Genomic DNA, 17,465 nt, shown 5'->3' on the forward strand with positions numbered 1-17,465 from the left:
AGGTTCCCACAGGCTAAGTGGGGTCCAGAAACACAGCTCCCAGAGCCGACTACAGCACAGGCTCAAGATCCCGTATTTTCTTTACCCAGGACCCACACCTAAGAGATCGAGTCACTCCAAGAATGTCCAAAACGCCCATCGTACCCCTACGGAAAGCCGGAGGTCACTCAGCACGAGAGAGTCCCAAGGAGCGCTGCCTGCTGGGATTTGTAGGCTGAAGGCTGCAGGCGTTGGCGCAACCTCCTCGTTGGCGCAGCCTGCTGGATGCTGTGCCACGTAGATGGGGAAGGGAAGCGCGCCCTAAGCCTGCATCAGCCATTGCGGGATGTTGTCCGAAAACACAGATCCGATCTTGCTTGCTTGTTTTGGCGATGGCGATGGCGATTCCTCATCAGTTAAAGGATAAAGTCATAGTTCTGTTGGTTCCTGTGGGAGCCTTAACGCTTCCTAATTATCCTTTATGACCATTCTGAACGCTGCCTCCGTGAAAAGGGGCTTGCTGTGGATCTCTCCCTTCCGTGCTTCCCTGGGACTCTTACAATTTCTCTAGTAATAACTACAATCACGGCTGGCCTTCCTGAGCGCTTACTGTTCTACTCCAAGCTATTTACCCGCACTAGCTCATAAATTCTCACACAAGTCTCTGAGACGGCTGCTATTTAATTTCCATTTCACAGATGAGGAAATTATAGTTTAGAGACGATATGTAATTTGAGCGAGGCCACGGAGAAATGCGATACCTTTTAATCCTGCATCCCTCCCACAGCACTACGCGTTCGAGGACCAGCTTTCTACTTTCCCGCGGGCCACGCCTCGGGGGCGGGGATCTGGTGACGACCCCGCGTCCCATGGTGCCTTGCGCGCCTGCGCTGCAATTGGCCGGGCGACTGGGCTCCCTTTTCAAATTGAGGCGCCGAGTCGTTGCTTGGCTTCCTGGGCTTCGGGCGGAGACTAGATTGGCGATTCGGAGGCTCCGGCTGGTGCGGGACAGACGCCGCGGCCAGTCAGAGTCCCTGGTGGAGGAAGATTTCCGTGGCCACGCCAGCACCCGGCAGGGGAGGTGGGCACCCAGGTCCGAGCCGGCAGCCGAGCCGCCCCACGGCGCCCGAGTCCGCGAACCGGCCTTAACTTTTCGGAGGGGACCGTCATGGCGTCTCAGCCGAATTCGTCTGCGAAGAAGAAAGATGAGAAGGGGAAGAACATCCAGGTGGTGGTGAGATGCAGGTAGGGCGAGCCTGGCAGGATTCCGAGCCCCGGGCTTTGCTACTGGGCTTCCTACTGAGCGGTCGGAGAAGAGGGGTTTTGTTTGCAGTTTCTGAAGGGACCAGACCTTCCTGTTCAGTAGTTTCCTGCGTTCTGTTCAATAAAATGACACCAGGTTGCTGTGACGAGTAAATTAGTGTTGCTGCTGCTGTTGTTTCAGAAGAAAGGATAGCTGTATCTGAGTTTGTAGTTTAAACTGCTGTTGCGGAAAATCTGATCGCCGTTCGTCAGTGAAAAGTGCGTTCTTTTTTAAAAAACTGTCGACAAAGATTTAGGTGTCACTTTTATATGCCACTTCTTGCAGTTGGTCAGTTTAGAAATAAGACTGCACACCTGCTTTGCAGATGTTTTGGCACTTATGTTGGGATTACCATCCTCTCCATCACCTCTAAAAACGTGATCAGAGAAAACCAGTTCTCTTTATTCCAGATGCAATAGTTTTTGAATTCTTGCTAAACAAGTAAACAGCATTGTATTTAAAATTAAAAAATTAAGTTGTAGAGTGAGTTTATGTTTTTAAAAGATCAAGGAGACAACTTAAGTTGTGCCACACTAGGTCTTCCCTTGACCAAAGGAGACAACTTTTTCCCAGTGGGTGGGTGAAAAAGGGAACTTTTCCCTTAATCAGAGGAGACAGTTTTCCCCGATTGCTTTTCATATCACTTACAAATTTTAAAATGAGCTAGGAGAGAAAGAACATCCTTCTATAATCTATTGCTTAATCAGAGATTGATTTATTCTGCTTTTTAGAGGCCCTGCACAGTTTACAGATGTATGTTTTGTGTCTTTTTTGTTGCTGTCGTTTCAAAAACTCTACCAACTAGCAGCAATTTTTCTGTAAAGCCAAAACGTATTGAAAAGTTAAAAGGTTATTTTAAAAGTATATCGACAAACTTTCTTCAGTTATTGCCTACATAGCTTTGGTGACTTGACTTGTAGGTATCAAAGATAATAGCTAGTTTTCTAAACTAGGTGCCAGGGAGGAAATCTGGTGGTAACTTCAAGTCTAGCCAATTACTAGCTGCATTCTGGGGCTTCTACTAATAGTTACTTGAAGACTTTAAAAAAAAAAAAACAAACCAAAAAACCAGCCCATATTACAAATGCAAATTCTTAGATGATCTTGACTGTTTAGTAAAGTCAGGCAGTGTTACCTTTTATGTGTGGCTTTATTTTCTTTAATTTCATTTTTATTGTTAGTTACAAATATGTCAGATCTATAAAAAGTTATAAAGAACAGTGTAACAGACATCCGTGTATCCATCACCCAGGTTAGAAACAGAACAGTCATTTTTGCTGGAGTTCCAGAGTATCCCTCCCAATCCCTTTCCTCTCCCCCAAGAGTTAAACATTATCCTAAACTTCATGTTTATTATTCTCATACATTTAAAGCCTTAACTTAAGAGAGATTTCTTTTATTTTATCACTAATGAAAAGTGCTTGGGTTGTGTCTGATATTTACAATAATTTCAGTTTAAAGAGATGTTTTTCTTTTCAGTTTAGCCTTTTCTTTTTCTAATAGCCTTCCTAGTGCAAATATGTCCTTAAGCTTTAGTAAATAAAAAACTTATGAGGCCCTTGCGGGTTGTCAAACCTTTTCTGTAAAGGGCCCAGATATAAATATTTTAGGCTTTGCAGGTCACATGTGGTCTTTGTCACATACTCTTGTATGATTTTTTTTTTCTTCCGGTTTTAAACTTTTAATTGGCACAGTCTATTGTAGCCTAAGAGATCAGCAAGATTTCTGGAGTGGTGACTGCATTACTTAATTACAATAAAAACAATCTTTACGATGTTCTTTCCTTGTACAATAACTATATGAATATTTATGGAATGAATGAATTTAACACTTCACTGGACAAGTTTTTTTTTTAAATTCTTAATCTTCCTTCCTTCACCATTCTGGTTGTTTGATTTTTAATGTAACTGTGGTTGGGCCAATAAATTGATGGATTTGTTAGTATCAGCAGAAATCTTGTAATTTCTGGTTAGAAAAGTCGGGATAGGAAAATAGTGCCTTGGCAGTACTCTATTGCAGTACAAACAGTCCCTAGAGTTCCTCTCTGGGAGCTTTGATAACTTGTAGGAATGGGTGATTTGTGTGAATTTCTACTCCTCTGTCCTGACAGCTTGAATAGTATTCATTTAGTTATTTAATCACACATGCAGGCAAGAGATTAGACCAATTAGAAAAGCTTTAACCACATGAGAGCATTTCATTCCACTTGATACTTTTGGCCTACCTCAGTAAGCTGGTTTTGACTTAATTTTGTTGAACTTTTAATAATACTGCATCCTGTGAGTCATGTGCACTTGGTAGGTTTCAGTACATATGACAAATGACAGCTTCTGACCAAACATGCTAGGGATGGAGCATACCAGAGGACACTGAGGTATCCGTCTTAAAATAAATAGCAACTTGGTCCCTCTGGTGATGAGAGGAAAGAATTTCCTGTAACAATATGTGATAATAAGTGGGAAAAAAGAACTCAAGTCAAGAGTACGCCTCTCCCTTTGGCCCAGATGTGTCATACATCAGTATCTTATGGATGCTACTCTGTGGACTGTGGTTCTTTTTAGCTCTCCCATCATTCCTCTTAGGATGACATTTATTAGACAGTGTAGTTTAACAGATATGTGAGTGCCTGCTGTCTGTTAAGCATAGTAATACACACAGGAAACAGTAAATTAAACAGGATTTCTTTCCCTACACTGTGAGGTTGGTACTTACCAACCTTAATTTTCAAATGAGGAGACAGGCACAAAGGGCTATGTTGCCAAACAGACTGGATCAAGAGTCCTCATTCTACTGAGATCCCAAAGGAGGCGTTTAGCTTAGATTACTTCCTCAGGGAGCCTGTCCCATCACCCATGCCTCCCCTATCCTGCCCTGTCCCAATCAAGACTACATTAAATTTTTGCTGTATGTTCTTACAGCACCTTTTATTTACCTGTTCTAAACATCATCTTTCTTACAATCACTTTTTTTTTGTCTGTTCTCCACCAGACCTCACAGTGTTGTGAGGACACACCGAGTTAACACACGTGAAGCACTGGGAACAGTGAGTACTTGGCACATAGTTAGTACTCAATGTATTAGTCATTATTTTTACCTATTTTTTATTTTGTGCCAGTTATCCATTGGCAGGTTAGTATTTTGAATGCAAATTTGGCATGTTCTTTCTGCTACATCATAACCTAACTTGACCAGATTCTAAGAACAGTGGAAATTGAATTCTGGAAAATAAGTTTGGCATTTTTTACAAGTTAATTCTGTTAGCATTCACTCCAAGAAATGGTCAGAATTTTACATATCTTTTAAAACTTTGAAAAAAAAGCCTAATTTCTGGGATTTGAAACCCTTACAGTTCTGTCTGCTAGCAGTATCATTTGGTCCCCATTTAGTCCCCATCCCAACAGTGTAGTTAAAACTTCAGATTGTTCTAGTCTGAGGTATTTACAAAAATGTCATCAGTAACCTGATAACTAAGAGTTCTTGAATAACCTTGTCTGTTTCTTTTTATAGACCATTTAATTTGGCAGAGCGGAAAGCTAACGCCCATTCTGTAGTAGAATGTGATCATGTACGGAAAGAAGTTAGCGTACGAACTGGAGGACTGGCTGACAAGAGCTCAAGGAAGACATATACTTTTGATATGGTACTTACTTCTTAAAATATTGCTACTTCGTTATTCACTAATTTTAAGTTATCCTACTGTACCTATTTTCTCTAGGTTCTAGTGTACAATTACAAACTTCAGTTGATTCTTTAAGTTGTCAAATGGTTTCTAGTGGGCTGAATAAGTTCAGACATTAGAAACAAAGTTATTAAAGTAATTCTTAAGATTTTTTTTTTGAAGAAATGCCTTTTTTTCCCCCGGTATAGGTTTTTGGAGCATCTACTAAACAAATTGATGTTTACCGAAGTGTTGTTTGTCCAATTCTGGATGAAGTTATTATGGGCTATAATTGCACCATTTTTGCGTGAGTGAAACACTATTTTTCAAATTGATGAAAAGGTTTGGATGCTTGTATTCTTTTTTTGTTTAACGCTTCTGTGAATTTTGACAGATATGGCCAAACTGGCACTGGAAAAACCTTTACAATGGAAGGTGAAAGGTCCCCTAATGAAGAATATACTTGGGAGCAGGTACTTATTGTTTATAACAGACTACTGTCTCTAAAGTGGCTGAAATATAACTGACTAAACCTTGGTAAAAGGCCTCTGTCTTGAAATGGGGAAGATCAGAGTACATATGTCAAATGTAAATTTAGGATAAACTATTAAAGTATATAGTATGGCTCCTGTTTAAGAAACACACAGTCTTACTGGGAGAGACAGGACCAATACATACGGCACAGTTAAGTGATAAGAGAAGGATCTGTTTGGGACAGAATAGTTGGAGCAGCATATTGTGGGAAAGTGGAATGTGAGTAGGGCTTGAAGGGGAAGACTTTGCAATGAGGGAACGAGTCTCATAAAGTTAGCACAGCCAGGAGGCCATATGTTACTTTGTTAATGATGACTTTGAGTGTTCAAGAAATTAAGATCACCTTATTGTTGAATATAATAGAAAGCATATAGTACATTTCACAAAAATTTCTGTCAAATGTGTTTAAATTTAAATTAGTTTAATGACTAAGTTAATTTTAAAAATTATTAACATTTAGGTAGATTTATTTTTAGTGGTTACATACTTTGGGCATTAACTTTATGTGTGAATAATAAAGTTATGGAATTATAATCATAGGGGATTTGGAATAGGCTTAAAGCACAGTATCAAAATTTAGAGAGTCGTAACAGTTTTGTTAAGGATACTTAGAAATTTGAGAAACAACTTTGTCTTATGTCAGAATTAGAGAATATACTGTTAGATGGGGGCCACTTTTCTGATTAAAATGATGGTATTATGTTCTTAAGAGAAAAGATGAAAAGAATTATCGAACGTGGCTTTATAAGTAGCTTGGTTCAATTGGTTTCTGTGTAATGCTCAGGCATGAAGTGGCTGGCAGCAATGACAGATTTGTGGAAGGTGTGAAGAAGAATAATTACTATTGAGCAGAAGGTTGTAAATGGCTTGTAACTGACTTGGCTTCTCTAACAGGTTCTGGGTTTTTTTCCTTCTTGTTCTTTTTAACTTGTTTTTATATACTTACATTTAAATATACTGTAAAGGAAGCCCTTGTTATATGTGTTTTAACTACTGCAGTAAATGGCATTCTTCCTTTATTTAAGTCCTTAGTAATATTATAATTTCAGGATCCTTTGGCTGGTATAATTCCACGTACTCTTCATCAAATTTTTGAGAAACTTACTGATAATGGTACTGAATTTTCAGTCAAAGTGTCTCTGTTGGAAATCTATAATGAAGAGCTTTTTGATCTCCTTAATCCATCTTCTGATGTTTCTGAGAGACTACAGATGTTTGATGATCCCCGTAACAAGGTAACTTCAGTCTTGGAGAATAAAATGTCTCCAAATCTTAATGTATGATGCTTTGAGAAATATTTATATATGTGTGTCTATAAATTTATAGAAGTCTATAAATACATATATATATATTTAAAACCAATCTAATGGGTGCTCTTTTGATATTTGGTCAGAGGGGAGTGATAATCAAAGGTTTAGAAGAAATTACAGTACACAACAAGGATGAAGTCTATCAAATTTTGGAGAAAGGGGCAGCAAAGAGGACAACTGCAGCAACTTTGATGAATGCCTACTCTAGGTGAGAAAGCCATGGTCTCCCCTGCTGTTGCATTTCCTTTTTAAGAAGAATTACGAACTTGGGGAATCAAATTGGGGTGAGTCAAGGTGTGTGAGTCACACATCTAGACTGTATGCTGGATTACCTGCCTTAGTAATTGGCTTGAGATTTATAGGGAGAGCACCAGTACTGAGAGAATGTTGAAAGGAGAACAAAGTTGAACTAGAACAGAAGTATGAAGTCTTTTTAAGCAGAAGATTTCTATTCCCAAGTGAAATTATACATGGGAGCTCCAATTAAAATGTGGCTGCCATAGTTGATTTGGCAGTGGGATGCTCAGAGGCTTACCTCCTCAGCTGTAGGAAGGTTTTCCCTGAGCACTTTTCTGGAGCACCTACTTAGCACACAGTAAACCCCTAATTTGAATAAGGATTAGAAGAAAATCGAACGACTTTATTTTTTAATGTAGGAAAACAAATGGTCAGTGACACTGGTTTTCACGAGGAGAAAGGGGCATAATTGATAGCATCCCCTATAGGATGAATCCCAAACTCTCCAAATGCAGTTTGCCAAGTCAGAGGTGATTTTTTTTTTTTCTGTTGGTCTTTGAAGGAAGCATCAGAGTGTAATTGAAAGAGCTATGGATTAAGAGTTAGATATTTGTGTTTAGTTCCAGTTCTGCAGTTAACTAAATATGTTACTTCAGGTAAATAGTTGAACTTATCTGAATACCATTTTCTCTGAGCTACAAAATGATTTTTAGGGCTAGATCTCATTTCTTTGCTCTTATAATTGGACACTTCTACAATATGCTATAACAATTATAATTGCAACTCTATAAAAATATGCATGTCATTAAGATCATGGAATTATGGGTGATTTTATAATTAAATTTTCCTGTAATAGCTTTCCACTTTATTAAAAATTAAGTTATAAACAAATCATAGAATGAAATTTCCATTTTATTAACTGATTGGTTTGTACCTTTACTTAGAATTCAGAAGAATGAACTTAAGACTAGACTTCTTTAAATATTTTTTTCTGAAATATATAAAATTCCTATTCTGTAAATTTGTATAACTTAGGATTCCTTTTTTTTGTAGGTAGACTGGAGTAAATATCTCTTCTTATGAATGTATGTGATAAAGAAAAGGAGAATGTAATTCAGTTTTCCAAAATCAGAGTTGACTGTTATGCTTAATTGCATTAATTCCATAATCTTGAATAAGGCATGGGCAAATAGTGGTAGGAATACATAATATGCATATTATAATTCAGATCTATAGTTTATATTCTTCCTTGTGTCCTTCCTCTTTTCTGTAATATAAAATAATTTGAATAATTTTGTAAAAACAATACTTAATGTAAAAATTTCTAAGTAATGTGGAAAGTACAAATGAGGAAATTAAAAATTACTGTATTCCCTACCAACCATCAATGACATTAACAAACATAATGATGTTCATCAAATGTCATTGATACAGAAAGGAATAATGCCCTTTTTTTTGATTGGAATGATGTCTTTTGTTGTCTGTATACTTTTTGTATCTCTTAGATGCAAGCTGAATGTCAGTATATAGCAAAAGATAGATTTTATAAAAGTTTATAGTATAGTAATGATTATCGTGTAGTGTTTCTAAAAATACCGCTGTTTACAATTTCTGCTGTTCAGAGGAAGGGACTACTTATTTCTGATGGTGTTCTGAAAGCAGAGCAGTGTGCTTTTAGAACAGCTAACATTGAGGGAGAGTAATCTGATGGCTTGCCTGGTGCTGTCTGAATTTATGGTAAAGACATATTTCAAGTGGTTCTTGTATAAATAGGAAGATCAATTGCAAGCCTTCCCCTCTGACACACTAGTAGGGCAGCTGTCCAAACCCCATCCCACATCCAGCTTTCAGAGGTGCCTGAGGATTCTAATTCCTAAGGCTTTTAGTCTGTTTTCAGGTAGCTTCTTATTGGGGTCTCCTTTGCAGGCAGCAGTTACAAGAAAGCAAAAACCTAGCATTTTTCTATCTATATGTTGTCTTCCAAAATCTTACGGCTATCCTCTGATAACTATCTTTCTCTACCCTGGTGGATTTAGATCTTTCTTTGCTGTTTTCAGTATTTTATAGAATGCAAATAATGTTTTGCATTTTAATGACTGAGCAACTTGATCTTGTTTTCTAGTCGTTCCCACTCGGTTTTCTCTGTTACGATACATATGAAAGAAACTACAATTGATGGAGAGGAGCTTGTTAAAATTGGAAAGTTGAACTTGGTGAGCACCTACCTTAATACCACTGTTTCACTCTTTCTTTTTTTTCCTCCAGCTTTATTGAGGTATAATTCACAAATAAAATTATATATTTAAAATATACAATGTGATGATTTGATATGTGTACACTTTATGAAATGATTATCACAATCAGGTAAATTAGCATATCCATCACTCCACATATGTACTTTTTTTGGTGAGAATACTTAAGATCTACTTTTTCAGCAAATTTCAGTATAATATTAATAACTATAGTCACCATTGTATATATCAGATCCCAGAATTTACTTATCTTAAAACTGAAAGCTTATAACCTTTGACCAGTGTCTTCTTATCTCCCCAGCCTCCCTGCTCCTGGTAACCATCATTCTACTTTCTGTTTCTCTGAGTTGGACTTTCTTTCTCCCTTACCATTCCTCCCACCCTTCCCCACCATTCCACATATAAGTGAGATCATACTATTTGTTTTTCTCTGTCTGGCTTATTTCACTTAGCATAATGTCCTCTAGGTCCATCCATGATGTGGCAGATGTCAGAATATCCTGTCTCATGGCCAAATAATATTTCAATGTGTATCTTCTTTATCTATTCATTCATCAACAGGCACTTAAGCTGTTTTCATATCTTGGCTATTGTGAATAATGAATGCAGTGAACATGGGAGTGTAGATAGCTTTTTGAGATCGTGATTTCATTTCCTTTGGATACATACACAGAAGTAGGATTGCTAAGTCACATGGCAGTTCTGTTCCGCTGTTTAATTCTTTATCACCTCATAGAACAGCTTGAAAATTTGCACTTCTGGACAGTATTTTTGTAGTCGCAGGGTTATTAGCTCTGTAGGGGTTGTTAATTATAGAAAAATTACCTTACTAGCTATTTAATATATTCTGTATAATATGGGAATGGAAGTCTTCTAGTCCACATCCGATAGACTGAGAACTTATTTTTATTTTTAAAATTCAAGGTTGATCTTGCAGGAAGCGAAAACATTGGCCGTTCTGGAGCAGTTGACAAGAGGGCTCGGGAAGCTGGAAATATCAATCAATCCCTGTTGACCTTGGGAAGGGTTATTACTGCTCTTGTAGAAAGAACACCTCATGTTCCTTATCGAGAATCTAAACTGACTAGAATCCTGCAGGACTCTCTTGGGGGACGTACAAGAACATCTATAATTGCAACAATCTCTCCTGCGTCTCTCAATCTTGAGGTAAGCTCTTTGAAAGGCATCTGCAAATATAGTAGCTATAATTCTTATATAACTATCATGTTTTAAAAGTTCATCGGTTGGCTTCATTCATTCTCTTCTACAGTAAAAAGGATCTGGACATTGCGTATTGACACACAGAGAAGGACACCACTATTTTTCTCCTTTCTGGCAGTTTTTGATCTTAAAAAGCTAGTTACTTAATAGCTTTTTCCACATAGTCTTCAAAGAAAATTGCTGTGGTCATTAGCAGTGGATGGTTTAATTGAAAACTTAGAAATGGGTTAAGTGAATGCTAGTGTTACAGAGGCTGCTTAGAGAGCCCTGAAGATGGGGTCGGAGGTGTGGATATAAGTAGGAAAACCCAGAGAAGCAACAAAGATGGTAAAGTCTACACTTATTTTATTGGATTATCTGCTTTAAATGGAATTAGGAAAGCTTTTATAAGGTCTGTAACTCTCCTTTCATTTTTAAAAATATCTTTACTGAGTATAATTCAGTGATTTTACTATAGCTGTACAACTGTCATCAAAATCTAAACATTTTTATCACTCCAAGAAGAAACCCTGTTAGCAATCACCCCCATCTGCCCCTACTTCCAGCCCTAGGTCACTACTAATCTACTTTTTTTTTAATCTATAGATTTGCCTATTCTGGACATTTCATATAAATGGAATGATACATTAAGTGTTCTTATGTGACTGGCTTCTTGCATTTAGCATAATGTTTTCAGTGTTCATGTTATGGCAGTTATCAAAACTTCATTCCTCTTTGTGAATAAATGATATTCCATTGTATGGGTATAGGACATTTTGTTTATTCATCAGTTGATGAAATTCGTTGAGTTTTAAGACTAAAGTAAAAATTTATGGGGGGAGGGCATAGCTCAAGCAGTAGAGTGGCATGCTTAGCATGCACAAGGTCCTGGGTTCAATCCCCATACCTCCTCTAAAAATAAATAAACCTTATGAAAAAAAATGTATTAGACCAAATTATCATACAGTTAAAGACCCTGAGTATTGAAGAGTAAGAAAAGAAGAATGTTTTGAACAATCTTCCTTTTTAAAGATTGGATATAGTAGTATTAGTGGGTAGGTTTTTAGATTAGACATAACCATAAATTTTTACTTATAAGTTATTGTAGAGTACATTTTAGGTTACAGAATTACATTATTCCTGTAATATCCTTAGTAATTAGCCTTTTCTTTTAATCACAGGAGACTCTGAGTACCTTGGAATATGCTCATAGAGCAAAGAACATACTCAATAAGCCTGAAGTTAACCAGAAACTCACCAAAAAAGCTCTGATTAAGGTAACCCGAATTTTTGTGCAGTAATGTAATCTTTTTTGACAAATGTGAAAATAAGGAACTGAAATAAAGAATTGTCAAAAAGGTTTATTAAATTGCCTATGGTAAGGCTTTTCATCTAATGATTTAGACTAAATACCCTGTATGTTAAAATATATGTTCTAATGCTAGTATGTTGATTGGAGGTTGTGTTTTTTCTTCAGAAACGCATAGTTTTATAATGAGTATATTTAAAGGGGCTTTGAAAGTTGTTGAGAGACTTTGTTCTAAACAGATAAATAGTGAATGAAAAGTGTGGTTATGACTTTTTATCACAATTTTTTATGCTTTAAAAAACATAAGGGCCAACTTTGTCTTATTTATTATACATCCTCCCCAAACTGAATGGAAAAAAAAAAGTTAAGTGCTAAATTGACATCTACAACATTCTTGTATAGGAATATACGGAAGAGATAGAGCGTCTGAAACGAGATCTTGCTGCAGCCCGTGAGAAAAATGGAGTGTACATTTCTGAAGAAAATTTTAGGTAAGCCCTTGGCTGTGGAAATTAATTTCCAAGAATAAGCATTTTCTGATAATAGGCTATTTGAAATGCCTCCTATAGATGCTTCTTTTTGTTTTGACGTTAAGTAGTTATTCAAACAGTTAAATTTTTTAATATAATTTTTTATTTTTAAATAATGATACAATCACGTGAGTTGCAAGAGGAGTACCAAGGTCCTATGTATTTTTCACCCAGTTTCCCACATTGTTCACCTTTTAAGTAACTTTTTGTACAGTATCAAATTGACATTGGTACAATGTATGTGTATAATTCTAAGGCATTTTATCTCTTTTATAGATTCTTTGTAGTTCTGCAGTTAAGATACAGAACCATCCTGTCATTACAAAGATCTTCCTCTTGCTACCCTCTCTAGTCATATTCACTCTTCTTCCCCAATGATCCCTAACTCCTGACAGCCACTAATCTGTTCACTTTTTAACCCTGGAATAGTCTGCTCCAAGGAAAGCTTCTAGTAAGGCTTTATGTAGAAGCAACAACAGTAATAACAGACGCAGAAGGCAAGTGGGATGCTAAGGATTATAACTTGACAATTCCTGATTGCATTTATCCTTCAAGGTATTAAGGAGGGTGACTTTCACAGGGCATTTTTTAAATTAATAATGTTAAAAGTTATTTACAGCTAACTGATAATAGCCAAGATCATTTTAGTATAATCTTAGATATTACACTTATATGATCATTCTAATTTTATACAAATCATTTAATAAACTCATTTTTCCCATTATTTTCAGTTATCATAATGTGCTATATCCTGATTGTTGTTCATATATTAACAAATGCTCAAATTTGTATTGTGTATCACAGGGTATTAAACAATAATTCTCCATTTATTCTTCTTATGTGACGTTAGGTTTCTGTTTTTTGAGTTTTGTTATGGGGAGGGGGAGATAATTAGGTTTATTTATTTATTTATTTATTTATTTTTAGAGGAGGTGCTGGGGATTGAACCCAGGACCTCATGCATGCTAAGCATGTCCTCTACCACTTAGCTATATCCTCCCTCTCTGTGACTTTAGTTTTGTTTGGTTCTTTCATAGCCCATACCTAGTTGGCAAAAACACTGCTACAAAAATCTTTTGTAAATTTGCACTCAATTCTTAAACTTTTTAGTTTTTAATGTTTTCCTTTTTTGTTTCTCTAGTTTTCAGATATACTTTACCATACACACTGGTGTTTCACTGCTCACCTTACAGTGTCCCTAATTCTATCATATTTATATTTTTATACTTTAATTCTTATTCAGTAAACACTTTTATATTTTAAGTTTGGTGTCAGAATGCTAGAAAACCCAACTTAAACTGTCTTAAAACAGCAAGGGGATAGAATGAGCTTTAAGGATATTTAATCCAATAACTCAAGGATCCTGTTTCTGTCTCTTCCAACTCTTGTTCTGAACGGTGGCTTTTGTCTAGGGCTTGCTGTTCATCTAGGAAGATGATCAGCAACAGGGCAGCTACCTGCTCTCATTCGTATCTCATGTGGATGAGAGGCTTCTTGTCCATTAACCATCAAAACTGGCCAGGGGAACATCACTTATTGATTACTTTAGGCCTCAGTTTTGTCCATGTATGAACCAATAACTGGTAAAGGAATTTAATTTCCTGAACTGTCTTAAGCCAGTCAGACTTAGTCTCTGGATCTGGGGATGGATTTAGGCCCTCTCCCACCTCCCCCAAACCCCACCATACAGCCATGCTGTACAGTCAGGGCATATTCATTCCCCAAAGGAAATCTGGATGCTGGAAATGGGTGCTTAGTAGGCAACCAATAAATATCTACAAGTGGTTTTGTCCCTTGATTTGCTAATATAGTATCTTCTGCTGTTTAATAGTCAAATATTGGACACTGTGGAATGATTGTCTAATTTTCTTATCTTCTGGCCATCTCTTTATAGTTTAGATTAAGAAGTAACTTTAATTTGTCTATCCCATCATTTTAAAGACTGGATGTGAGGCATGATCTGAAACAAATTTCTTCCTGAAAAATCTTGAAATTACACTGTAGGTCAGAGCAGGATCACAAAAGCTGGAGCCAACATTTAAACAGAATAATGCTTTATTTACCCCAAGTTTAACAGAACTTTTAAAACTTTATCAAAACTGCATCATTCCCTCTGGCCTGTACCCATTCCAGCTCCAGCTGGCCTGACAAAGCTACCCAGTATATGCCATCTACACAGGGAATATGCCTATACAACACCATCCAAGCCTTGAAGACTGGGAGAGGTAGCTTTTTCACACAGAAGTGAAACAAAATGAGGAGACAGAGGAATGTGTTCCAAATGAAAGAATATAAAACTCCAGGGAAAATCTCTAATGAAATGGATATAACTAGTTTACCTGACAAAGTTCAAAGTAATGCTCAGTAAAGATGCTTACCAAACTTAGGAAAAGAATGGAGGAACACAGTGAGAACTTCAACATAGAGTTAGAAAATATAAAGAACCAATCAGAGCTGAAGAATGTAATCACTGAAATGAAAAATAAACTAGAAGGAGTCAGTGACAAATGAGATAACACAGAGAAATGGATCGATGATCTGGAAGACAAGATAATGGAAATCACCCAGTCAGAACAGCTAAAAGAAGAAACTTTTAAAAATGAGATTAATCCAAACATTCACATTATAGGGGTCTCAAAAGAAGAAGGGAGAGAAAGGGGCAGAATATTTATTTGAAAAAATTATGGCTGAAAACTTTTCTAACCTGGAGATGGAAACGTATCCAGATCCAGGAACCACAGAGTCTCAAGATAAACCCAGAGAAGTCCACACCAAGACACATTATTATTAAAATGGCAAAAATTAAAGATAAAGAGAGAATTATAAAAGCAGCAAGAGAAAAGCAACTAGTCACATACAAGGGAACCCTTATAAGACTATCACCTGATTTTTCAAAAGAAAATTTACAGATCAGAAGGGAGTGGCCTGATATATTTAAAGTGATGAAAGGGAAAAATTTGTAATCAAGAATACCCTAACCTGCACAGTTATCATTCAAAATTGAAGGAAAGAGCTTCTGAGACAAGCAAAATCTAAAGGAGTTCATTACCACAAAACTGACCTTACAAGAAATGTTAAAGGGTCTTTAAATTGAAAAGAAAAGGCCATAACTAGTGATAAGAAAATACATGAAAGAAAAAAATCTCACTGGTAAAAGCAAATATATACCAAAGGCAGTGGAGCAGCCATTTAAAGAGCTAGCATGAAGGTTAAAAGACAAAGTTGTAAAGTCAACTATTACCACAGTAGGTCGTTAAGGGATACACAAAATTAAAGATGTAAAATATGACCTCAAAAACATAAAATGTGGGAGGAGAGGAGTAAAAATGTAGTGCTTTATTTGAATGCATTCAAACTTAGGTCACTATAAGCTTAAAATAGACTGTTCTATATCCAGGTTGATATATATGAGCCTTATGGTAACCACAAACCAAAAACTTGATAGATATACCAAAAAAGAAAAAGGAACCCAAACATAACACTAAAGAAAGTCATCAAACTATAAGGGAAGAGACCAAAGAGGAGAAGAAAGGAGCAGAGAAGAACTACAGAAACAATCAGAAAACAGTTAACAAAATGGCAAGAAGTACATATCTATCAATAATCACTTTAAGTGTAAATGGACTGAATACTCCAGTCAAAAGACATAGGGTGGCCAAATGGATTGAAAAACAAGGCCTGTCTATATGCTTCCTACAGAGATTCACTTGATCTAAAGACACACAGAGACTAAAAGTGCAGGAATGGAAAAGATATTCCCTGCAAGTGGAAATGAAAAAAGAGCTGGGGTAGCAGTACTCATATCAGACAATAGACTTTAAAACAAAGTCTGTAACAAGGGGCAAACAAGGGCATTATATAATGATAAAGGAGTCAATCGAAGAGGACAAAGTCATACCTTGGAGAGGTTATGTATTTTGTTCCAGACCACCTCAATAAAGCAAATATCACAATAAAGTGAATCAAATGAATTTTTTATTTCTCAGTGCATATAAAAGTTATGTACATTCTATACTGTAGTCTGTTAAGTGAGCAATAGCATTATGTCTAAAACAAATGTACACACCTTAATTAAAAAATAATGCTGTTGCAAAAATGACACTAGTAGACTTGCTCAATGCAGGGTTGCCACAAACCTTCAATTTGTAAAAGAAATATCTGCAAAGCACAATAAAACATAAATTTGAAAAGCTATATGTTCATGTATGTTCATTGTCTCACTACTTATGATAGCCAAGATATGGAATCAACCTAATTGTCCACTGACAGATGAATGGGTAAGGAAGATGTGATATAAATAATGAATTACTACACAGCCATGAAAAAGAATGAAATCTTGTCATTTGTGACAACATGGATGGATCTAGAGGGTATTATGCTAAGCGAAATTACAGAAAAACAAATACTGTATGATTTCACTCATATGTGGAATCTAAACAACGTAAGTGAACAAACATAACAAAACAGAAACACATTCATAGATACAGAGAACAGATTGGTGCTTCCCAGTGAGGAGAGTGGTGAGGGGAATGGGCGACAGGTGAAAGAGATTAAGAGATACAAACTTCCAGTTATTAGATAAGTCATGGGGATGTAATGTACAGCATAGGGAATACAGTCAATATTGTATAACTTTGTATGGTGACAGATGGTAACTAGACTTATTGTGGTGATCATTTTTTAGTGAAAATATTAAATCACTATGTTGTATACCTAAAACTAATATAATATTGTAAGTCAGTTATACTGCAATTAAAATATTTATCGAAACTATCATTTATTGAATAACAATATTACATTTCTCTTGTACAGTCAATATAGGAAAAGCATTTCAAATATCCTATTCTACTTTAAAGAGCTATTCCCAATAAAGAGCTAATATTGTTAATCAAAAGACAGAATTAACTTTCCCCTTATACCTCAGTCCTTTTATCTTTTCTTTTAATAAGTAATATCTCTAGCTAATAATTTGAGGAAATCTGCCTTCTGAAAAGGATCTTTGTCATTTAAGCACAGTGTGGAATAGGAAATGGTTAGTATGAAGGAACTAGAAGAATGCAAAGGACAGCACTTACTTCCAAAACTTGTTAATGCTCAAGAAATCAGAGACACTCATTAAAGTAGACAAGAATTCTCTGGTCCAAAATGTCAGT

General features: G+C 36.3%; 1 protein-coding gene across 3 annotated transcripts in view; it reads left to right on the forward strand.

Annotated features, from left to right (window-relative positions):
* The first annotated feature begins 898 nt into the window (after positions 1–898).
* KIF11 (kinesin family member 11) overlaps positions 899–17,465 on the forward strand; it is a 37,523-nt gene continuing 20,956 nt past the window's right edge. For 2 of the 3 annotated variants that reach the window (XM_006211037.4, XM_072971613.1), the window contains exons 1-10: positions 900–1,224; positions 4,790–4,922; positions 5,150–5,247; positions 5,335–5,413; positions 6,524–6,709; positions 6,868–6,992; positions 9,144–9,234; positions 10,198–10,440; positions 11,655–11,750; positions 12,185–12,273. In XM_006211037.4, coding sequence (XP_006211099.2) covers positions 1,148–1,224; positions 4,790–4,922; positions 5,150–5,247; positions 5,335–5,413; positions 6,524–6,709; positions 6,868–6,992; positions 9,144–9,234; positions 10,198–10,440; positions 11,655–11,750; positions 12,185–12,273 — 1,217 coding nt within the window. In that variant the 5' untranslated portion in view covers positions 900–1,147. Of the gene's footprint in view, positions 1,225–4,789; positions 4,923–5,149; positions 5,248–5,334; positions 5,414–6,523; positions 6,710–6,867; positions 6,993–9,143; positions 9,235–10,197; positions 10,441–11,654; positions 11,751–12,184; positions 12,274–17,465 lie in introns of all 3 variants that reach the window. The other variant, XM_072971614.1, reaches the window with a different exon arrangement.

This window comes from Vicugna pacos, chromosome 11, assembly GCF_048564905.1.
Source record: "Vicugna pacos chromosome 11, VicPac4, whole genome shotgun sequence".
Taxonomy (NCBI): domain Eukaryota; kingdom Metazoa; phylum Chordata; class Mammalia; order Artiodactyla; family Camelidae; genus Vicugna; species Vicugna pacos.